The sequence below is a fragment of the Oncorhynchus mykiss genome, chromosome 1 (assembly GCF_057628025.1).
Source record: "Oncorhynchus mykiss isolate SJ-2025 chromosome 1, ASM5762802v1, whole genome shotgun sequence".
Classification (NCBI taxonomy): domain Eukaryota; kingdom Metazoa; phylum Chordata; class Actinopteri; order Salmoniformes; family Salmonidae; genus Oncorhynchus; species Oncorhynchus mykiss.
In genome coordinates this window covers 61,043,863-61,068,689 of record NC_143022.1, presented here as the reverse complement: position 1 = coordinate 61,068,689, position 24,827 = coordinate 61,043,863, and the positions used below count along the sequence as shown (strand labels likewise).

The 24,827-nt window shown below is 41.8% G+C and overlaps 1 protein-coding gene across 5 annotated transcripts in view; it reads right to left on the bottom strand.

Moving 5' to 3' along the window:
- Window positions 1–24,827, bottom strand: part of wdr11 (WD repeat domain 11) — a 134,973-nt gene that overhangs the window by 40,561 nt on the left and 69,585 nt on the right. For 4 of the 5 annotated variants that reach the window (XR_016496138.1, XM_021605791.3, XM_090235159.1 and 1 more), the window contains 8 exons: window positions 24,235–24,310; window positions 23,351–23,459; window positions 21,457–21,581; window positions 20,259–20,409; window positions 7,627–7,733; window positions 7,430–7,544; window positions 6,144–6,315; window positions 5,623–5,731 (listed from right to left, as the gene is read on the bottom strand). Coding sequence is in view for 3 of the 5 variants with exons in the window: in XM_021605791.3 (XP_021461466.2) it covers window positions 5,623–5,731; window positions 6,144–6,315; window positions 7,430–7,544; window positions 7,627–7,733; window positions 20,259–20,409; window positions 21,457–21,581; window positions 23,351–23,459; window positions 24,235–24,310 (964 nt within the window). In the remaining 2 variants the exon portion in view is untranslated. Of the gene's footprint in view, window positions 1–5,622; window positions 5,732–6,143; window positions 6,316–7,429; window positions 7,545–7,626; window positions 7,734–20,258; window positions 20,410–21,456; window positions 21,875–23,350; window positions 23,460–24,234; window positions 24,311–24,827 lie in introns of those variants that run through there. The other variant, XR_016496145.1, reaches the window with a different exon arrangement.

Sequence of the window (24,827 nt, the reverse complement as noted above, 5' to 3'; positions counted from 1 at the left end):
TATACTCCAGAATGTTATGAAGAGTGATCAGATGAATTGCAATTAATTGCTAAGTTCATATTTGCCATGAAAATTAACTGAATCCCCAAAAAACATTCCCTGCATTTCAGCCGTGCCACAAAAGGACCAGCTGACATCATGTCAGTGATCCTCTCCTTAACACGTGTGAGTGTTGACGAGGAAAAGGCTGGAGATCACTCTGTCATGCTGATCGAGTTCGAATAATAAACTGGAAGCTTCAAAAGGAGGGTGGTGCTTGGAATCATTGTTCTTCCTACTTCAACCATGGTTACCTGCAAGGAAACATGTGCCATCATCATTGCTTTGCACAAAAAGGGCTTCACAGGCAAGGATTTCGCTGCCAGTAAGATTGCACTTAAATCAACCATTTATCGGATCATCAAGAACATCAAGAAGAGCGGTTCAATTGTTGTGAAGAAGGCTTCAGGGCACCCAAGAAAGTCCAGCAAGTGCCAGGACCGTCTCCTAAAGTTGATTCAGCTGCGGGATCGGGGCACCACCAGTACAGAGCTTGCTCAGGAATGGCATCAGGCAGGTGTGAGTGCATCTGCACGCACAGTGAGGCGAATACTTTTGGAGGATGGCCTGGTGTCAAGAGGGTAGCAAAAGAAGCCACTTCTCTCCAGGAAAAACATCAAAGAGACTGATTTTCTGCAAAAGGTACAGGGATTGGACTGCTGAGGACTGGGGTAAAGTCATTTTCTCTGATGAACCATTTTCCGATTGTTTGGGGCATCTGGAAAAAAGCTTGTCCGGAGAAGACAAGGTGAGCGCTACCATCAGTCCTGTGTCATGCCAACAGTAAAGCATCCTGAGACCATTCATGTGTGGGGTTGCTTCTCAGCCAAAGGAGTGGGCTCACACAATTTTGTCTAAGAACACAGCCATGAATAAAGAATGGTACCAACACATCCTCCGAGACCGACTTCTCCCAACCATCCGGGAACAGTTTGGTGACGAACAATGCCTTTTCCAGCATGATGGAGCACCTTGCCATACGGCAAAAGTGATGACTATGTGGCTCGGGGAGCAAAACATCTATATTTTGGGTCCATGGCCAGGAAACTCCCCAGACCTTAATCCCATTGAGAACTTGTGGTCAATCCTCAAGAGGTGGGTGGGATAAACAAAAACCCACAAATTCTGACAAACTCCAAGCATTGATTATGCAAGAATGGGCTGCCAGGGGTTAATTGACAGCATGCCAGGGCGTATTGCAGAGGTCTTGAAAAAGAAGGTCAACACTGCAAATATTGACCCTTTGCATCAACTTCATGAAATTGTCAATAAAAGCCTTTGACACTTATGAAATGCTTGTAATTATACTTCAGTATTCCATAGTAACATCTGACAAAAATATCTAAAGACAGTGAAGCAGCAAACTTTGTGAAAATTAATATTTGTGTCATTCTCAAAACTTTTGGCCACGACTGTACATTACTTTACTATTTATACTTTTGGCTACCTTTACTTCACTACATCCCAAAAGAAAATAATGTACTTTTTACTCCATACATTCTCCCTGACACCCAAAAGGTCTCGTTACATTTTGGCAGGAAAATTGTCCAATTCACAAACTTATCAAGAGAACATCCCTGGTCAACACCTACTGCACTTGATCTGGCAGACTCACTAAACACTTATACTTAGTTTGTAAATTATGTCTGAGTATTGGTGTGCCCCTGGCAATCCATAAATGAAACAATTAAATTAAATTGGGCTGTCTGGTTTAATAAGGAATTTGAAATTATTTATACTTTTGATAATTACGTGCAATTCCATTTACTTTTGCTACGTATGTACTTTTAAAAACAAATACTTTTAGACTTTTACTCAAGTAGTATTTTACTGGGTGAATTAATTGTACTTGAGTCTGTGTAAGCGTCAACTAATATTTATAAAATATTTTTACCTGGACACTTTGTTAACCTGGAATTTTTCCTTATTGTAGGCTACTACCACTTTTAGTCTTAATCTTTACTAAACTACTCACTGTTTAGCACGACCTCACATGTGAATCCTTAAAGAGATGGGTAGGGATTGCTTAAGAGGGTGTGGACAATGCTAAATGGGTGTAGACAAAGTTAATCAACAATCAAAGCAGAATTACTTTCCCATTGTTCCTCAAAAATACTTATTTTCCACCATCATTTGCAAATAAATTCATTAAAAATCCTACACTGTGATTTTCTGGATTTTTTTTCTCATTTAGTCTGTCATAGTTGAAGTGTACCTATGATGAAAATTACAGGCCTCTCATCTTTTTAAGTGGGAGAACTTGCACAATTGGTGGCTGACTAAATACTTTTTTGCCCCACTGTACCATTTTGTAGAGCGGACTCTACTTTTTACCAATGTAAAAAACTAAATTTCAAATGTTGCTACATACGACCAATTTGAGCTGGTCAATTACATATGGATATGGCGATTTTGGGATGTCAACAAGCCTCATACAAACGGAGCTGCTAATAGGCCAACTGTTATAATTTCCTAGACTGGCTGTATTTAATGAATATTATGAGATTTTTAAATATATTAAAATCATTTTAAAAAACATCTTGACATAGGTGAGAAAGCCAAAGAGGGCATGCTGGCTTAACAAGATACATAATCAGAACCCTGACAACTCAAAAGAACTTTGGCGAGGTGAGCATTTAGCCGACATACACGCCAATGTGTATGTCTGAACCTCCATGGTGACCCATGTACAGTTGAAGTCAGAAGTTTACATACACCTTAGCCAAATACATCTAAACTCAGTTTTTCACAATTCCTTACATTTAATCCAAGTAAAAATTCCCTGTTTTAGGTCAGTTCGGATCACCACTTTATTTTAAGAATGCAAAATGTCAGAATAATAGTAGAGAATGATTTATTTCAGCCTTTACTACTTTCATCACATTCCCAATGGGTCAGAAGTTTACATACACTCAATTAATATTTGGTAGCATTGCCTTTAAATTGTTTTACTTTGGTCAAACGTCTTGGGTAGCCTTCCACAAGCTTCCCACAATAATTTGGGTGAATTTTGGCCCATTCCTCCTGACAAAGCTGGTGTAACTGAGTCAGGTTTGCAGGCCTCCTTGCTCGCACACGCTTTTTCAGTTCTGCCCACACATTTTCAATAGGTTTGAGATCAGGGCTTTGTGATGGCCACTCCGATACCTTGACTTTGCTGTCCTTAAGCCATTTTTCCACAACTTTGGAAGTTTGCTTGGGGTCATAGTCCATTTGGAAGACCCATTTGCGACCAAGCAAAACAAGTATTGATGGATATGGAGAATTTTTCAAATATGATTATGATAAGTATTTTTTTGTCATTATCAGTGATCGGGAAAAAAAAAAATTCAGCTGCCAGCTCACATCTCTCTTTCACTCAAACAGTGACCGTGTGCTCTAAACAACTATTGGTTAGTTATTTTGCCTGTAAAGAAATGGGTGTGTATATTGGTTGAGCTTGCTGTACCAATTGGATTAGAACAAACTGCTTTCCCCACACAGACAGACAAACGAGGATGGGCGTTTCTTTATCTCTTTCTCTCCCTCCCTCCCACTCGTCTCAGGGCAAAAGTCTCCCCTTCTCCAAACATTGTGTATGAATCAGAAATCATTTCTAGTTATTGTTGTTCAATCTATACTGATCAGTAATAAACGCAACATGTAAAGTGTTAGTACCTTGTTTCATGAGCTGAAATAAAATATCCCAGAAATGTTCCATATGCACAAAAGGGTTATTTCTCTCAAATGTTTTGCACAAATTTGTTTATATCCCTGTTAGTGAGCATTTCTCCTTTGCCAAGATAATCCATCCACCTGACAGGTGTGGCATATCAAGAAGCTGATTAAACAGCAAGATTATTCCACAGGTGCACCTTGTGCTGGAGACAATAAAAGGCCACTCTAAAATGTGCAGTTTTGTCACAAAACACAATGCCACAGATGTTTCAAGTTTTGAGGGAGTGTGCAATTGGCATATATGTTTGCAGGAATGTCTACAAGAGCTGTTGCCAGTTAATTTAATTGTTCATTTCCCTTCCATAAGCCGATTCCAATGTCGTTTTAGAGAATTTGGCAGCATGTCCAACTGGCCTCACAACAGTAACCACACCAGCCCAGGACCACCACACCTGTCTTCTTTACCTGCAGGATTGTATGAGACCAGCCACAGACAGCTGATGAAACTGAGGAGTACTTCTGACTAATCAAGCCCATTTTAGGGAAAAACCCAGTCGTGTACATTAGCGGGTAGCTGTTGACGAGGGAACAAATTACACTGTGGGGAAAAACTGAGTAATTGGGACGGCACTTCACCCTCGTAACGGACCATGCAGCACTGGTTTGGATGTCACGGAATAAGGACAGTAACGCCCGGTCACCCGCTGGTTCCTATCATTACAGCCCTTTGCTTTCTCTGTGATCCACAGATCAGGTGCAGCCCATGGACATGCCGATGCCTTCTCGAGGAGGGATGCTGGACCACCCCTCCCTCTCGGTCAGAGCTGAGGGGGGGGGGGGGGGGGGGCAGATGGAAGAGAGTACTTCGGGATACTCCGGGATGCTGGCCTTCTAGGCAGAGTTCCTCTGTCCAGTGTCTGTGTTCTTTTGCCTATCTCAGTCTTTTATTTTTATTGGCCAGTCAGATATGGCTTTATCATTGCAACTCTGCCTAAAAGGCCAGAATCCTGGAGTTGCATCTTCACTATTGATGTTGAGAGTGGTGTTTTGCGGGTACTATTTAATGAAGCTGCCAGTTGAGGACTTGAGGTGTCTGTTTCTCAAACTAAACACTCCAATGTACTTGGGAGTAGTACACAGCATTGTACGAGATCTTCAGTTTCTTGGGAATTTCTCGCGTGGAATAACCTTCATTTCTCAGAACAAGAATAGACTGACAAGTTTCAGAATAAAGTTCTTGGTTTCTGGCCATTTTGAGCCTGTAATCGAACCCACAAATGATGATGCTCCAGATACTCAACTAGTCTAAAGGCGGCTAGTTTTTTTGCTTCTTTAATCAGAACAACAGTTTTCCGCTGTGCTAAAATAATTGCAAAAGGGGTTTCTAATGATCAGTTAGCCATTTAAAATGATAAACTTGGATTAGTTAACACAAGTTGCCATTGGAACACAGGAGTGATGGTTGCTGATAATGGGCCTCCGTACACTTATGTAGATATTCAATAAAACAATCTGCCGTTTCCAGCTACAAAAGTAATTTACAACATTAACAATGTCTACACTGTATTTCTGATCAATTTGATGTTATTTTAATGGACACATTTTTTTGCTATTCTAAGTGACCCCAAACTTTTGAAAGGTAGTGTACGTGTTCATGAGAGACCTTCCCATAGAGGGGTCATAATAGTAAGTAGGCCAGACCGTTCGGACGCTACAGACATTTCTTGATCGACTGATGATGATGATCGACTATCAGGTTGTGTCAGGGTCTGACAAACACCGCTGTAGCTCTGCCACCTTGTACCGCAGATGTGGAAGGCCTTTATCGTCGGATGCTCAAACAGACAGATTTATATGGGGATTTTGTTATTACGCTAAATAGACTCAAGAGGGTTAATGTGGGACCCATTTAGAGCTGATACATACACTTGTGTGATGTCCATGGTGAATGTGCCAGACCAGGGCTGCAGCAAGAGGAAGGCCTTCAGGGTGAGGGCAGCACGGGGGAGCAGCAGGTATGGACACCACACAGGATCTGAGGGGGTTAGAGGTCACAGTTTACAGGTCAAAAGAGCATTAGGAAGTTGGGGCAATTGCTAGTGTCAGATAACTACCCTTAATACTGTAAATGTTCAGTGTTCATCGCTCAACTATTTATATCAGTAGTTTGTACTACAATTTGACAATAAACAATGAAATACGGTAACTAATTAATTACTCCACTGTTCTCAGAGACTGTGGCAGGCTGCATCCTGATTCTACTATGGATCTGCACACTATGGATTTAACAATGCTGAAAAGTCCCTTTAGCCGATTATTTCACCAATCCAATGATCAGAAATTCATGACTGGACATCGGGAGAAGGGTGGAGAATCCGGGCGCAGCTCTACTTCCACTAAGCCTATATGCCCTTTCTCTTCGCTTCCCTCTCTCTCCCATCTCTCACCGGTCAGGTCTTGTTCATCCATCCTGTAGCTGGCAGACTTCATAGCCATCTCCAGCACACGGATGCAGCCGTCCTCAGAGGCTAACACCACCTTGTCAGAGGTGCACCAGTCGATGTCCAGGATACGATAGTTCACGTTCCGACCAATCCGCAGGCTGCTTACCATGTTCACCTACAGGGATCAGAGATCAGGGGGAGGAGCATGGATACACAACAGAAGCTCTGATTGGTCAGGGGAAGGTGCATTGTTATATGATTGGTTTAGAAATGATGAAATGATTTGAGGTTGGATGTTAATTGGATAATATTTAGGATTAGATTGACAGATGATAGGAAATAAAACATTTACATAGTTCTCAAACCAACGTGTCAAACTGTCAAAATGAAACTTAAAATTGTCCATACAGATGTCTGTGTTTGAGTGTATGAGCGTGCGTGCGTGCGAGTAGGAGTCTGAGACAGCAGTCAAGAGAGCACTGGTGCGTTTGAGATCTCTCCTATATTTTTCCCTCTTCTTCATCCTTTCTCTCGCTCCCGCCCACGCCATCTGTTGCCTGCCGCTGGGCGCGAAAGCTTCTCCAGCCTCTCTCTCTGTTGGTGCACATGCAATCCCCCATAGGAGATCCATCTCTCCTTTACATGCATCACTGGGAACTCACAATTCAGGTAAACAGAGTTCCTCTGTCCAGTGTTTGTGTTCTTTTGCCCATCTTAAATCTTTTATTTTTTAACAATGCCGACACTGCATTTCTGATCAATTTGATGTTATTTTAAATGGACAAAAACATTTGCTTTTTTTTTTCCAAAACAAGGACATTTCTAAGTCACCCCAAACTTCTGAACGGTAGTGTATATAAATAATACTAACACATGGCTTTGTTGTACTAACACTTTTCTTTTTTGTAACACTGATTTTGTTGATAGCTGCTTTATTGAGGAAAGTGTTTTACTTGTAATCCCTACATGTGGTTTATCACCTTAGTGAAATGCACTGACTAAAAGCGCCTGGTACAGTAAATTACAGAAATGCATACGATGCCTTAGGAAAATCATTCTGGGGGGGACCTTTGATGAAGGAGGGTCAATCAAAGTGCAGATCTTCAGTCGATCATTTAGCGTGGCACCCTATTTTGAATTCGCACAAAGTCGAACTTTTAGCTAGTGGGACAATCTGTGTGAATTTGGCCCATAGGTTATTCTTGAAGTTTTGAACCTTGATAAAATTTACACGGAATGTCTCTAGATGCTATTTCGAGAGGAAGGACCAATAGAGAAAAATAACTCACCTCTTTGGTGTCCCAGACTTCTGCCCCATCTGTGTACATGACCAGTAGCTTCTGGTTCCCTTTCCCAGGTGCGAAACGGATCTTCTTCACCCAACCACGGTGAGTAGGGATCCCCCTGGAACAAACATTGAGGTACTACACACACTCACGCATGCACGGATGAATGAACACACATGAGCACACACGTGACTTGTTACCTGGAGAGACGGGCCTTGAGGTCCCAGAAGTTGAGGTTCCCGTCCACATCACCGAGAACCAGAGTGTCTCCCTTCCAGGCGATGCACGCAATGCTACCCATACTGCCCTGCAACATACATAGGAAGAGAGGGTGATGGTGCTATGAGGTGAGGAGAGCAGAGCGGACAGCGCAAACAACCCAAGCAACTTTAACTAAATAACTCTCACTCAGAAATTCCTACAATCACTCCATAATAATCCTCTGGTAATCAACTTAAAGAGGAACTGACATCATTTTAGCAACATTAAATCTTATTAAAATATTAAGAGACATCTTAGATATGGTCATTTTTACGTTTTCATAAATTCAGATTTCACGTTTTCATAAATTCATAGAATGTTTGTGAATGAAGTATAGTAAGGCATTTGGGACATTTCTATACCAATATAGCGTGGGAAAGTGGCCATGCATTTGGACAATTAATAGATAGAAACTGCAATGAATACATCTGTCTTACATCAGTGACAATGGCGCCGAAGAAGGCTGACGTTTTGTGTGTCCCCAACCGATTGTGTTTTTTGTTAGTTTATTTGCGTTGTTTGTAACTTATTTCTAAACTGATTTTGTACATAATGTTGCCTCTACCTTCTCTTATGATGGAAAATAACTTCTGGACATCAGGACTGCGATTACTCACTAATGACTGGCAGAATCCTTTTTTTCCCTTTAACGACTGACGAGCCCGACGCAAATGATATACTGCTTTCTCGTGAACAGGCCCAGATCCCCGTGATTTGCGTGAAGCGGAGGCGGAGAAAAAGTGTTCAGAGGGCAGGCTCCCTTCTGAGAATTCGTAGGCAATCGAACAAACCCTCACTTCCTTCCATTCTACTAGCAAACGTGCAATCTTTGGAGAATAAAATCGATGACCTACGCGGAAGTTTAAACTATCAACCGGACATTCAAAACTGTAATATCTTATGCTTCACGGAGTCGTGGCTGAACGACGACACTATAAACATACAGCTGGCTGGTTATACGCTGTACTGGCAAGATAGAACAGCGGCGTCTGGTAAGACAAGGGGTGGTGGACTACGTATTTTGTAAATAACAGCTGGTGCACGATTTCTAAGGAAGTAGAGTATCTCATGATAAGCAGTAGACCACACTATCTACCTAGAGAGTTTTTAAGTGTATTTTTCATAGCTGTTTACATACCACCACAGACTGAGGATGGCACAGAGACAGCATTGAATGAGCTGTATTCCGTCATAAGCACACAAGAAAACGCTCACCAAGAGGCGGCACTCCTAGTAGCCGGAGACTTTAATACAGGGATACTTAAATCTGTTTCTCCAAATTTCTATTAGCAAGTTAAATGTGCAGCCAGAGGGAAAAAAACGGGACCACTTTTACTCCACACAAAGACGCATACAAAGCTCTCTCTCGCCCTCCGTTTGGCAAATCTGACCATAAATCTATCCTCCTGATTACTGCTTACAAGCAACAATTTAAATCAGGAAGCACCAGTGACTAGATCAATAAAAAAGCAGTCAGATGAAGCAGATGCTAAGCTACAGGACCGTTTTCCTAGCACAGACTGGAATATCTTCCGGGACTCCTCCGATGCCGATCAGGAGTAAACCACATCAGTCATCGGCTTCATCAATAAGTACATCGATGACATCGCCATCACAGTGACCGTACGTACATACCCCAACAAGAAGCCATGGATTACAGGCAACAGCATTTTCACTTTTGGATGAATAGCGTGCCCAGAGTGAACTGCCTCCTACTCTGTCCCAGATGCTAATATATGCATATTATTATTAGTATTGGATAGAAAACACTCTGAAGTTTCTAAAACTGTTTGAATGATGTCTGACTATAACATAACTCATATGGCAGGCAAAAACCTGAGAAAAATCCTACCAGGAAGTAGGACATCTGAGGTTTGTAGTTTTTCAAAGCTTGGCCTACTGAATACACATTGAGATATGGATGAGGTTGCACTTCCTAGGGCTTCCACTAGATGTCAACCGTCTTTAGAAACTGGTTTGAGGATTCTACTATAAAGAAGGGGCTCATGAGGCCTCTGAGTAGAGAGCAGAGAGCCTCGGTTTCATGACGTGCGCTCCCGACAGGGTTACCTCTCATTCCAATGCTTTTCTGAAGACAAAGTAATTCTCCGGTTGGAACATTATTGATGTTTTATGTTAAAAACATCCAAACGATTGATTCCATACATCGTTTGACATGTTTCTAAAGGACTGTAACGGAACTTTTAGAGTTTTTGTCTGGACGAAATGTTTGCGCCTCATGAAGATGGATTACTGGGCTGAACACGGTAACAAGTGGCTATTTGGACATAAATGATGGAACATTATGGAACAAATCAGTCATTTATTGTCGAACTGGGATTCCTGGGAGTGCCTTCTGATGAAGATCAAAGGTAAGTGAATATTTATGGTGCTGTTACTAACTTTGTTGATTCCAAAATTGCGGATATTCCTCTGGCTGTTTTGGGCTCTGAGCACCGTTCTCAGATTATGCTTTTTCCATAAAGTTTTTGGAAAATCTGACACAGCGGTTGCATTAAGGAGAATTCTATCTTTAATTCTGTGTATAACACTTGTATCTAGATGTCAACCATCAATATACATTATAATGAGGGTTCTATGTTGTTGTGGGAGTGAATGAGAGCAGAATATATCAGGTGTCCATCAAGCAGCCATTTTGTTGTTGCACTTTTTCCTCATGGTCGCCACTTGCGTTCCATTGCTCACGTAGAAAAGAAGGAATACTAAGGTTGGAACTTTATTTAAACTATATGTTAAAAACATCCTAATGATTGGTTCTGTACTTAGCTTGAAATGTTTCTTCGACCGGTAATTTCACTTTTTGTCCGATATAACGCTGACCAGAATTAGCGTTTGGATATGTATACCAACCGCGCTAACAAAAGAAGGTATTTGGACATAAATAACGGACATTTCCGAACAAAACAAACATTTATTGTGGACCTGGGATTCCTGGAGTGCTTTCTGATGTAGATCATCAAAGGTAAGGGAATATTTATCATGTAATTTCTTGTTTATGTTGATGCCATCTTTGAGGCTGTGGTGTTTTTACTTTTGAGCGCCGTCTCAGATTACTGCATGCGTTTCATTATCCATAAAGTTTTTTTGAAATCTGACACAGTGGTTGCATTAAGGAGAGGTATATCTATAATTCCATGTGTATAACTGTATTATAATCTACATTTATGATGAGTATTTCTGTTGAATGATGTGGCTATGCAAAATCAATTGATGTTTTTGGAACTAGTGAATCTAACGCGCCAATGTAAACTCAGATTTTTTTTTTATATAAATATGAACTTTATCAAACAAAATATGCATGTATTGTCTAACATGAAGTCCTATGAGTGTCATCTGATGAAGATAAAATGAATCACTAACCTTGAATTATCTTTATTTCTGGTTTTTGTGAATGCTATATTTTGCTGGAAAATGGCTGTGCTTATTGTGGTTTAGTGGAGACCTAACAATCGCTTGTAGTGCTTTCACTGAAAAGCCTATTTGAAATTGGACACTGTGGTGGGATTAACAACGAGCATAGCTTTAAAATGATATACAGTGGGGCAAAAAAGTTTAGTCAGCCACCAATTGTGCAAGTTCTCCCACTTAAAAAGATGGGACCAAAGTAACAAAGCCTACCATCAGTAACACACTACGCCGCCAGGGACTCAAATCCTGCAGTGCCAGACGTGTCCCCCTGCTTAAGCCAGTACATGTCCAGGCTCATCTGAAGTTTGCTAGAGAGCATTTGGATGATCCAGAAGAAGATAGGGAGAATGTTATATGGTCAGATGAAACCAAAATATAACTTTTGGTAAAAACTCAACTCGTTGTGTTTGGAGGACAAAGAATGCTGAGTTGCATCCAAAGTACACCATACCTACTGTGAAGCATGGGGTGGAAACATCATGCTTTGGGGCTGTTTTTCTGCAAAGGGACCAGGACGACTGATCCGTGTAAAGGAAAGAATTAATGGGGCCATGTATCGTGAGATTTTGAGTGAAAACCTCCTTCCATCAGCAAGGGCATTGAAGATGAAACGTGGCTGGGTCTTTCAGCATGATCCCAAACACACCGCCCGGGCAATGAAGGAGTGGCTTCGTAAGAAGCATTTCAAGGTCCTGGAGTGGCCTAGCCAGTCTCCAGATCTCAACCCCATAGAAAATCTTTGGAGGGAGTTGAAAGTCCGTGTTGCCCAGCAACAGCCCCAAAACATCACTGCTCTAGAGGAGATCTGCATGGAGGAATGGGCCAAAATACCAGCAACAGTGTGTGAAAACCTTGTGAAGACTTCCAGAAAACGTTTGACCTTTGTCATTGCCAACAAAGGGTATATAACAAAGTATTGAGATAAACTTTTGTTATTTTCCACCATAATTTGCAAATAAATTCATTAAAAATCCTACAATGTGATTTTCTGGATTTGTTTTTCTCATTTTGTCTGTCATAGTTGAAGTGTACCTATGATGAAAATTACCTCTCTCATCTTTTTAAGTGGGAGAACTTGCACAATTGGTGGCTGACTAAATACTTTTTTGCCCCACTGTATGCGCATGTATGTATGCATGTATGTATGCATGCATGCATGTATGTATGTATACAGTTGAAGTCGGAAGTTTACATTCACCTTCGCCAAATACATTTAAACTCAGTTTTTCACAATTCCTGACATTTAATCCAAGTAAAAACTCCCTGTCTTAGGTCAGTTAGGATGACCACTTTATTTTAAGAATGTGAAATGTCAGAATAATAGTAGAGAGAATGATTTATTTCAGCTTTTACTACTTTCATCACATTCCCTGTGGGTCAGAAGTTTACATACACTCAATTAGTATTTGGTAGCATTACCTTTAAATTGTTTAACTTGGGTCAAACGTTTCAGGTAGCCTTCCACAAGCTTCCGACAATAAGTTGGGTGAATTTTGGCCCATTCCTCCTGACAGACTTGGTGTAACTGAGTCAGGGATTTAGGCCTCCTTGCTAGCACACATTTTTTTCAGTTCTGCCGACAAATTTTCTATAGGATTGAGGTCAGGGCTTTGTGATGGCCACTCCAATACCTTGACTTTGCTGTCCTTAAGCATTTTGCAACAACTTTGGAAGTATGCTTGGGGTCATTGTCCATTTGGAAGACCCATTTGCAACCAAGCTTTAACTTCCTGACTGATGTCTTAAGATGTTGCTTCGAAATTTCCACATCATTTTCCTTCCCCCTGATGCCATCTATTTTGTGAAGTGCACCAGTCCCTCCTGCAGCAAAGCACCTCCACAACATAATGCTGCCACTCCCGTGCTTCAAGGTTGGGATGGTGTTCTTCAGCTTGCAAGCTTCCCCCTTTTTCTTCCAAACATAACGATGGTCATTATGGCCAACCAGTTCTATTTTTGTTTCATCAGACCAGAGGACACTTCTCTACGATCTTTGTCCCATGTGCCGTTGAAAACCGTAGTCTGGCTTTTTTATGGATGTTTTGGAGCAGTGACTTCTTCCTTGCAGATGGAACCTTTTAGGTTATGTCGATATAGGACTCATTTTATTGTGGATATAGATACTTTTGTACGTGTTTCCTCCAGCATCTTCACAAGGTCCTTTGCTGCTGTTCTGGGATTGATTTGCACTTTTCGCACCAAAGTATGTTCATCTCTAGGAGACAGAACGTATCTCCTTCCTGAGCGGGATGATGGCTGCATGGTCCCATGGTGTTTATACTTGCGTACTATTGTTTGTACAGATGAACTTGGTACCTTCAGGCATTTGGAAATTGCTCCCAAGGATGAACCAGACTGGAAGTACCCAAAAAAGGGGTTAAATACGTGTAAAAAAATATATATATAATAATATACAATGCTCAAAAAAATAAAGGGAACACTTAAACAACACAATGTAACTCCAAGTCAATCACACTTCTGTGAAATCAAACTGTCCAATTAGGAAGCAACACTGATTGACCATAAATTTCACATGCTGTTGTGCAAATGGAATAGACAACAGGGGGAAATTATAGGCAATTAGCAAGACACCCCCAATAAAGGAGTGGTTCTGCAGGTGGTGAACACAGACCACTTCTCAGTTCTCATGCTTATTGGCTGATGTTTTGGTCACTTTTGAATGCTGGCGGTGCTTTCATTCTAGTGGTAGCATGAGACGGAGTCTACAACCCACACAAGTGGCTCAGGTAGTGCAGCTCATCCAGGATGGCACATTAATGCGAGCTGTGGCAAGAAGGTTTGCTGTGTCTGTCAGAGTAGTGTCCAGAGCATGGAGGCGCTACCAGGAGACAGCCAGTACATCAGGAGACGTGGAGGAGGCCATAGGAGGGCAACAACCCAGCAGCAGGACCGCTACCTCCGCCTTTGTGCAAGGAGGAGCAGGAGGAGCACTGCCAGAGTCCTGAAGAATGACCTCCAGCAGGCCACAAATGTGCATGTGTCTGCTCAAACGGTCAGAAACAGACTCCATGAGGGTGGTATGAGGGCCCGACGTCCACAGGTGGGGGTTGTGCTTACAGTCCAACACCGTGCAGGAAGTTTGGCATTTGCCAGAAAACACCTAGATTGGCAAATTCACCACTGGCGCCCTGTGCTGTTCACAGATGAAAGCAGGTTCACACTGAGCACATGTGACAGACGTGACAGAGTCTGGAGACGCCGTGGAGAACGTTCTGATGCCTGCAACATCCTCCAGTATGACCGGTTTGGCGGTGGGTCAATCATGGTGTGGGATGGCATTTCTTTGGGGGGCCGCACAGCCCTCCATGTGCTCGCCAGAGGTAGCCTGACTGCCATCAGGTACCGAGATGAGATCCTCAGACCCCTTGTGAGACCATATGCTGGTGCGGTTGGCCCTGGGTTCCTCCTAATGCAAGACAATGCTAGACCTCATGTGGCTGGAGTGTGTCAGCAGTTCCTGCAAGAGGAAGGCATTGATGCTATGGACTGGCCCGCCCGTTCCCCAGACCTGAATCCAATTGAGCACATCTGGGACATCATGTCTCGCTCCATCCACCAACGCCACGTTGCACCACAGACTGTCCAGGAGTTGGCGGATGCTTTAGTCCAGGTCTGGGAGGAGATCCCTCAGGAGACCATCCGCCACCTCATCAGGAGCATGCCCATGCTTTGTAGGGAGGTCATACAGGCACGTGGAGGCCACACACACTACTGAACCTCATTTAGACTTGTTTTAAGGACATTACATCAAAGTTGGATCAGCCTGTAGTGTGGTTTTCCACTTCAATTTTGAGTGTGACTCCAAATCCAGACCTTCATGGGTTGATACATTTTATTTTCATTGATAATTTGTGTGATTTTGTTGTCAGCACATTCAACTATGTAAAGAAAAACGTATTTAAGAATATTTCATTCATTCAGATCTAGGATGTGTTATTTTAGTGTTCCCTTTATTTTTTTGAGCAGTGTATTATATATTTTTTTACACATATTTAACCCCTTTTTTTTGGGTACTTCCATTGTTTTTAACTGGTACTGGTTACCTTCAGATGAGTCCCATGACACTTATGAGCAAAACCGAGAACAGCATTGTGTTCATGAGTCTCCACTGCCCATAGAGTGGTCACAGAGTGGTCCAACAGTTTCGGGTGCTAGAGACGTTTTCATGAGAAGAATGATTTTTGGCATGTCTCATGGTGCGACAAACACTGCTCCAGCTCTGCCGCCTTTCACCACAGATGTGGAATTGCGACATTGGCAGATCTCTCGCTTAAATTGACAGATATTTATTTATTTATTATGTTACTTAGATTGACAGGACGGTGAATCAAATCGACTCTAGGGGGTTAATTACACTTTGGATATTGTGTCAATACAACCAGTCACCACAAAGATTCAGGTGTCCTTCCTAACTCAGTTGCCGGAGAGGAAGGAAACCGCCCAGGGATTTCACCATGAGGCCAATTGTGACTTTAAAACAGAGTTGAATGGCTGTAATATGAGAACTGAAGACAGAGCAACAACATTGTAATTATTCCACAAGACTAACCTAAATGACAGAGTGAAAATTAGGAAGCCTGTACGGAATAAAAATATTCCAAAACATGCATCCTGTTTGCAATAAGGCACTAAAGTAAAACTGCAACAACAAAAATACTTTATGTCCTGAATATAGCGTTATGCTTGGTGCTAATCCAACACATCACTGAGTACCACTTCATATTTTCAAGCATGGTGGTGGCTGCATCATGTTACGGGTATGCTTGTCATGGGCAAGGACTAGAGAGTTTTTTTTTGCATAAAAATAAACGGAATAGAGCTAAGCACAGGCAAAATCCTAGAGGAAAACCTGGTTCATTCTGCTTTCCAACAGACACTGGGAGACAAATGCACCTTTCAGCAGGACAATAGCCTAAAAACAAGGCCAAATATACACTGGAGTTGCTTACCAAGATGACATTAAATGTTCATGAGTGACCTAGTTAAATTTTTGACTTAAATCAGCTTGAAAATCTATGGCAAGACTTGTCTAGCAATGATCAACAACCAACTTGACAGAGCTTGAAGAAATATTGTACAATCCAGGTGTGCAAAGCTCTTATAGACTTACCCAGAAAGACTCACAGCTGTAAAACGCTGCCAAAGGTGATTCTAATATGTATTGACTCAGAGGTATGAATACTTATGTAAATCAGACATTTCTGTATTTCATTTTCCCAAGAAATGTGCTATAATCTCAAAAAAACATGTTTTCACTGTCACTAAGGGATCTATAAATCTATTTAATACATGTTTTATTCAGGCTGTAACAACAAAATGTGGAATAAGTCGAGGGGTATGAATACTTTCGGAAGGCACTGTACATATGTGACAAAACAATTTGAAACACAAAACAAGGAGGGCTTTCTATGCCATTAAAATATCTATCAAATTAGACGCACCAATTAGGATCTGGCTAAAAATATTCAAATATTTTTTTTTACAAATTGCACTATATATGGCAGCGAAGTGTAGGGTCCGCTTACAAAACAAGAATTTGCCAAATGGGAAAAACACCCAATTAAAACCCTGCATGCAGAATTATGTAAGAGCATAAACTCTGAACACCACATGCAGAACAGAAATAGGCCTAATCCCTCTTGATTAATATCCCCCCAAAATTATAACAGGCTGTGCTCATTCTGCCCCCAGTAAGAGATCGAGAGAGAGCTGCATTTTCTGTGTTCAATCTAACTAATGGCTGCTTGTTAGGCACAGCACCATCCATCCTAAACTAAATCTACCTCCAGTCACCTTTTTTTTTTTTTTTACCCCAAGTTTGTGTTAAACACCTGGAATAGATTCAGTGTGAGTAGGCATAAAAGAAACACCAGCAATTTGACAAAGTCAGTCCCGAAGGGAAAACAAAACGACATGAGGAGCCGCAGTCCCTCGCCACATAGTGCCGACGATGGTGATGCGCACCCACATGTCACAGGCAAGCAAAGTGAGCACAATTCTAACAATGCAGAAAATTCCGACAGGAGATGAACAAAAGCCTGAGTAAGATGACAAGCTCCCATAGCTAAGCTGGAACAATCTGTTAAGGGACTCGGTGAAAGGGTGACTGAGGCAGAGAATCAAGTTAGAACAGTGGAGGATGGGTGCATTCGCACTGACCGCCTCTTCTCATACCTGCTACGGAGGGACAGACGGCTCTAGGACAGGTGTGAGGCACTCAAGAAGTTTATGAGGTGCAGCTTGAGACTCTACGGGGTCGCATAACATTTATAGTGTGCAGTGGGTTGAACACTTACTCAGAGACATGCTGAAACTACCACCAAACTTCCCTTTCTTACTGGAATGGTTTCAAATGTCATCTCATCGGCTTATAAAACATTAGGGACCAATTAAGGTAATAAGCAAGGCATTCATAGGGTAATTAAGAAAAAGAAAGTACTCTATCAGTTGAAACTTGGATGTCAGTTTGCATTTCTGCAAGAAACACATTTATCGGATAACGAGCATGAGAAACTGAATAGAACATGAGCTAATACAATATTCTATTAATCTCATATATCAGAATGGAAAAGGGGGGTAGCAATTCTAGTGCACAGGTCAGTTAACTTCAATGCCAGCTCCTTTCATAGGGATACAGAGTTTAGGTTCATATTAGTGGATGGAACTATAGATGGGGTGAATGTATCATTGCTAAAAGTGTATGATCCCAACGAGGATGATTGATCAAGGGTTTATCAAAAATATAACCTTTTCTTGGAGAATAGCTCTGACTTACTCCTAATGGGGGGGAGATGTCACCATCAACTCCACCCTCTAGGATGAGGGAGTCAGTCACTGATTATCCACGGTCTAGAAGTGGGATTGGTTGAAGTATTGAGATACCTTTATCCAAGTGAGAGACTTCACATTTTATTCAAGCCGCTACTTACTCTATTTACACATTGACTACTTCTTTACCACTAAGTCTGAAGCCTATAGGATAATGGATTGTGAGACACTTCCAATAACTTTGTTGGACCATTCACCATTGATGGCGACGTGAGATTTAGGACAAAAGTCTATCTCACGAAGGTGGAGACTTAAACGCGTCCCTCCTTAATGAAACAACATTTGTGGACTTTGTTAGAAAAGAGCTGAAGTTCTATCTTGAGCTGCAGTTCTATCCCCACTTACGCTCTGGGAGTGTGCAAAAGCCTTAGTAAGAGGTCGCATTATATAATTTGCCCCCCAAAAAATCCAAGTGCACTGAATTGGAAAACAAAATAAACCATTTAGAACAGCACAAACCAAAACCATCCACAGCTCTGACAGCCTGCTCTCTGAAAAAATAGAGGGCTGTTAAAGGCTTGCTAAGCAGAGATATTCAATTTGAGCGGAAGAAATCAATGAAATGGACTGAAAAAGAGACAAGGAAGAGGTGAGGGAGATAAAGTATGTACGGAGAGTGGAGATCAGTGGGGGAGGAGAGAGAAAGAAGGGTGTGGAGAAGAGGTGAAGAATGAGGTAGAGAATATGTATGGAAAGGAAGTTGGGTCTAAAAGAAAAGGGCAGGGAGAGGAAGAAGAGAAGCAGAAGTGAGAAGCAGAAGTGAGGAGGTAGAGAACTAGAGTATACAGTACGTCTGGAGAATAGAGGTCGACCGATTATGATTTTTCAACGCCGATACCGTTTATTGGAGGACAAACAAAGCCAATACCGTTTAATCGGCCGATTTATAAAATGTATTTGTAATAATGACAATTACAACAATACTGAATGAACACTTATTTTAACTTAATATAATACATCAATAAAATCAATTTAGCCGCAAATAAATAATGAAACATGTTCAATTTGGTTTAAATAATGCAAAAACAAAGTGTTGGAGAAGAAAGTAAAGTGCAGCATTACCCATGCAGAGCAAGGGGAACAACCACTCCAGGTCTCAGAGCGAGTGACGTTTGAAACGCTATTAGCCCACACCCCGCTAACTAGCTAGCCATTTCACATCACATCGTTACACCAGCCTACACAGAAGAGCTGCTGGCAAAACGCACGAAAGTGCTGTTTGAATGAATGCTTATGAGCCTGCTAGTGTCTACTCAGTCAGACTGCTCTATCAAATCATAGACTTAAACATAATAACACACAGAAATATGAGCCTTAGGTCATTAATATGGTCGAATCCGGAAACGATCATCTCGAAAACAAAACATTTATTCTTTCAGTGAAATACGGAACCGTTCTGTATTTTATCTAATGGGTGGCATCCATCAGTCTAAATATTCCTGTTACATTGCACAACCTTCAATGTTATGTCATAATTGCGTAAAATTACGTAAAGTTCTGGCAAATTAGTTCACAATGAGCCAGGCGGCCCAAACTGTTGCATATACACTGACTCTGCGTGCAATGAATGCAAGAGAAGTGACACAATTTCACCTGGTTAATATTGCCTGATAACATGGATTTCTTTTAGCTAAATATGCAGGTTTAAAAATATATACTTCTGTGTATTGATTTTAAGAAAGGCATTGATGTTTATGGTTAGGTACACGTTGGAGCAACGACAGTCCTTTTTCGCGAATGCGCACTGCATTGATTATATGCAAGCAGGACACGCGAGATAAACTAGTAATATCATCAACCATGTGTAGTTATAACTAGTGATTATGATTAAGTTTAATGCTAGCTAGCAACTTACCTTGGCTTCTTACTGCATTCGCCTCGTGAGGCAGGTGGTTAGAGCGTTGGACTAGTTAACCGTAAGGTTGCAAGATTGAATCCCTGAGCTGACATGGTAAAAATCTGTCGTTCTGCCCCTGAACAAGGCAGTTAACCCACCGTCATTGAAAATAAGATTGTGTTCTTAACTGACTTACCTAGTTAAATAAATATTAAATAAAGGTGTACATTTTTTTTTTTTTAAAGGCAAAATCGGCATCCAAAATTACCGATTTCCAATTGTTATGAAAACTTGAAATCGGCCCTAATTAAATCGGCCATTGCGATTAATCAGTCGACCTCTACTGGAGAGTAAAGAGGAGAATGTAGAGTGTAGACTTAGCATGTACAATTACAGTAGCATTAGATCAGCATCCATGAAGGAGAAGATGGGAGAGGAGATTGAGTTAAGACTCACGTCTGGGGGAATGCGGGCACCGTCTTTGACGGTATTCCCCTCGACAGTGATGTGGTACACCTGTCCGTCTGTGTCTGTGAACACAAAGTGTTCCCTCGCTGAGATGGCCTGGCCTCCTCCCTCCGATTTACTTTCTGCATCCTGCAGAAGACTACAGACACATAAACACATTTTACTATTAAAGTGAGGACCACTGATAAAGCAAGGGCTAGATCAGGGGTCAGAAACACGCAGGGCAAAACCAGACAACATAATTTTTTGTCCCATTTTAGATTTTAGTTTTTGTCAAAAAAAGACAAGGAATTCAGCTAAAAATGTGTTTAATTTAGGAAATCTGTTCCCAAGTATTCCCATAAATAACAAGTGACGTGATTGTGTCTCAATGTGATCAAGGCATGAAATTGTTATTTTCAAATAAAATTTATTTTTGGGCTTAGTTGTGGTCAATTTGCAGTGTACAATCAATATATTATAAATACATTCCGGCCATCCGACCATCCACTCATGACTAGATACACTACTGTTCAAAAGTTTGGGGTCACATAGAAATGTCCTTGTTTTTGAAAGAAAAGCACATTTTTTGAACATTACAAAAACATCAAATTGATCAGAAAAACAGTGTAGACATTGTTAATGTTGTAAATGACTATTGTAGCTGGAAACGGCAGATTATTTATGGAATATCTACATAGCCGCACAGAGGCCCATTATCAGCAACCATTACTCTTGTGTTCCAATGGCACGTTGTGCTGGCTAATCCAAGTTTATCATTTTAAAAGGCTAATTGATCGAAGAACACCAGTCTCAACGTCAACAGCGAAGAGGCGACTCTGGTCTTTTAGGCAGAGTTGCAAAGAAAATTACTTAAAAATCATACAATGTGATTTACTGGATTTTTGTTTTAGATTCCGTCTCTCACAGTTGAAGTGTACCTATGATAAAAATGACAGACCTCTACATGCTTTGTAAGTAGGAAAACCTGCAAAATCGGCAGTGTATCAAATACTTGTTCTCCCCACTGTACCTACACCACGTCTCACCCCGAGAAACACACGCACAATATTAAGAAAGACACATTGAGAATTTTCTATTAATTTATGATGAGTAGGGCCAGGAGTTTTTTCTGACCATTTGGCAAAACTCTAGGTCTTAGTGCTGAGGTGCGACCCACCCCCCTTCATGCCCCCTGCTCTCTGACCTGATAACGGAGGACTCCACGCTGCTCTGCTCGGTGTCAGACAGAGTGGTATATCTGGCCATGGCCTCCCGTGCTAACAACTGTTTCTTCTTCAGACTCTTCAGGTTGTGGGAGGGTGACCACTCCTGCACACACAAACGCAAAAAGTGCATGACACACACAGACACACACACAGTTCATGGAGATTTCTTCAGCTGCCTGACATCTTGAAGAACACGATTGTTGGTGGACAAACATTGAGATGTATTTTTTATTTTTTAAATCATCATACGTTTTCCTTGGAACCACACCCACAAATTCACAAAAGAGCTCCACTCTTTCCCATACCCTGTTTCATCATTCAGGATTGAGGCCAAAACAACTGCCCCATTTTGCCCGGAGGGTGCAATCAATGTGGAAATGAGCAGGCAGTAAGGGGCTGGGGAGAGAATGTATTATTATTATTTTTGTTACTGTGGCTGCTATTTGCAGTGTCTCAGACATTCCAGCCCACATCACTCTCCATTTATCAGTTTTTCTTGGGACTAATGTAGCGACGTCCTTGCTGAGAGAGGATAACTTTCCCAACTAATCTTCCAAATTGAAAATATAAAAATATGTGTACACAGGAGTACAGTGCATTCAGAAAGTATTCACACCCCTTGACTTTTCCACATTTTGCTACATTACAGCCTTATTCGAACATTTCTGAAATTAAATGTTTCCCTCAATCTACACACAATACCCCATAATGACAAAGAACTGGTTTTAGATTTTTTTGTAAACGTACAAAAACGGAGATATTACATTTACATTAGTATTTACTCAGTACTTTGTTGAAGCACCTTTGGCAGCGATTACAGACTTCAGTCTTCTTGGGTATGACGCTACAAGCTTGGCACACCTGTATTTGTGGAGTTTCTCCCACTCTTCTCTGCAGTCCTCTCAAGCTTTGTCAGGTTGGATGGGGAGCGTTGGTCTCTCCAGAGGTGTTAGATCAGGTTCAAGTCTGGGCTCTGGCTAGGCCATTCAAGGACATTCAGAGACTTGTCCCAAAGCCACTCCTGCATTGTTTTAGCTGTGTGCTTAGGGTCATTGTCCTGTTGTAAGGTGAACCTTCGCCACAGTCTGAGGTCCTGAGGACTCTGGAGCAGATTTTCATCAATGATCTCTACGTACTTTGCTCCGTTCATCTTTCCCTTGATCCTGACTAATGTTCCAGTCCCTACCGTTGAAAATCATCCCCACAGCATGATGCTGCCACCACCATGCTTCACCATAGGGATGGTGCCAAGTTTCCTCCAGATGTGTCGCTTGGCATTTAGGCCAAAGAGTTCAATTTTGGATTTTTACACCAGAGAATCTTGTTTCTCACAGTCATGGAGTCCTTTAGGTACCTTCTGGCAAAATCCAAGTGGGCTGTCATGTGCCTTTTACTGAGGAGTGGCATCAATCTGACCAATCTACTATAAATGCCTGATTGGTGGAGTACTGCAGAGATGGTTGTCTTTCTGGAAGATTCTCCCATCTCTAGAGAAGAACGTTGGAGTTCTTTCAGATTGACCATCGGGCTCTTGGTCACCTAATTGACCAATTCCCTTCTACCACAATTGCTCAGTTTCTCCAGGCGGCCAGCTCTAGCAAGAGTCTTGGGTGGTTCCAACCTATTTTTAGTTTTGTCATCATTATGTAGAACTGTGTGTAGATTGATGATAATTAAAAAAATATATATTTTAGAAAAGGCTGTAATGTAACAAAATGTGTAAAAAGTAAAGGGGTCTGAATACTTTCCGAACGCACTGGATAGACACAGAATAATCAACACGAAGACTCTTGCAGAGTATTGCCTCAGTTTACAATGCCTAGGTGTATATGCATGTATGCTATGGTGTTTCTGTGTGTGTGTGTTCAGTACCAGTGCAGTGACAGTGGGGAAGTTCTTGGCCATCTCTCGTAGCAGGGTGCCGGTCCTGACGTCCCACAGCTCCAGAGGCTTGTCTCTGAACACCACCACCAGGTACTGCCTGTAGGGTACAACACACACACACACCGCAGTACAGGAACATCACAGTCTGTACCATCAAAATCATCCCCATGTGCTCTATGGGACACTTTCTCTCTCAAAGACACACACATCCGTACACACACGAGCTTGCACACGCAAGCAAGCACAAACAGATTTCAAACATCCATTCTTTGTGTGAAGGGCGCCCTGTGCTGTCCTGGAGTTCATGCTGTTCTAGGGAAAGAACAAATAGCATCAGAATATAAATTAGCTCTCAGGGAACAGAGACAAAGAGCAGAAGCATTACACTGCTACAGTACTTTGTCTGAAGTTTCATTAAGGGTGCTTTGTCCTGATGAGACAGCTGAGCCCTTGCAAAGGTAAATCTCTCACCCTCCCTCTTTTGTCTAACACTCTCTTTACCCCTCACCATCTCCGGCTCGCCCTTTCTCTCAATCGCTCTCTCTCACCATCCCCCTCTCTATCTTTCTCCCTCCCTCCCTCCTTCCTTCCTTCCCTCCTTCATGCATGCATGCAGAGAGCTCTTTAGAGGGCCTTTAGCCATCAAAAGCATGTGCTTCTGACAACAGCTCAGTAGCAGGAACAGAATGAGAGAGTATGCCCTGGACAATTAAAGGAAATGGATATCCCTTGACGGCACATAGGCTTAATAAAAAAAACACCCGGTGGGGAGACGAGAAAGAAAGAGGCGACAGTGGCAGTTAAGGTGAAGGGTGTGTGTGCGTACGTGAGTGTGGCAGGTGTAAAGAGGCGGCTGTGTGTAGGGGACTCACTTCAGATGAGACACTTTCATCATCTCAATGGCAGGCTCGTCATTCCCCTGTTCGCCTCGGAATGCAAAGCACCTGCCTAGGAGAGGAAGGAGAGAGAGAGGAAGGAGAGATCGAGAGAAAAATAGAGCATGAAATCATTCAACCTCATGAAACACATAAGGATGGTCATTTATATATTAGCTAAAGAGTATAGGGCCTAAGATGGATCCCTGGGGAACCCCTGCATTACAGTTGTAAGACGTGGTGGTAATAACTTCGAATTTCCGCCAGCTAAGAGAATATGCCACTTTAGATCTGCTGCAGCGAACTCATTTTACTCACAAACAATATAATATTCTCATGAATCAAGTGTCCCTTATCTACTCAAAATGCCGGAAGGCAAAAACAAGAATAAACCTCAGTTGTACTCTACTACACCAAAAAATGCTGATGCACTTTGCAGAGGACATTAAAGGAGGTTGCCTGTAAAATGTACAAGTGAGAGAGCACAGCAACCCAAACTAAGCACAAGTAGGAGAGGTGGGAACTCTCAACAACTGCCTAGGATGTTTGTTGCAGGGGCAAAAGGGACGCAGATGAAGTGACACAAGGCA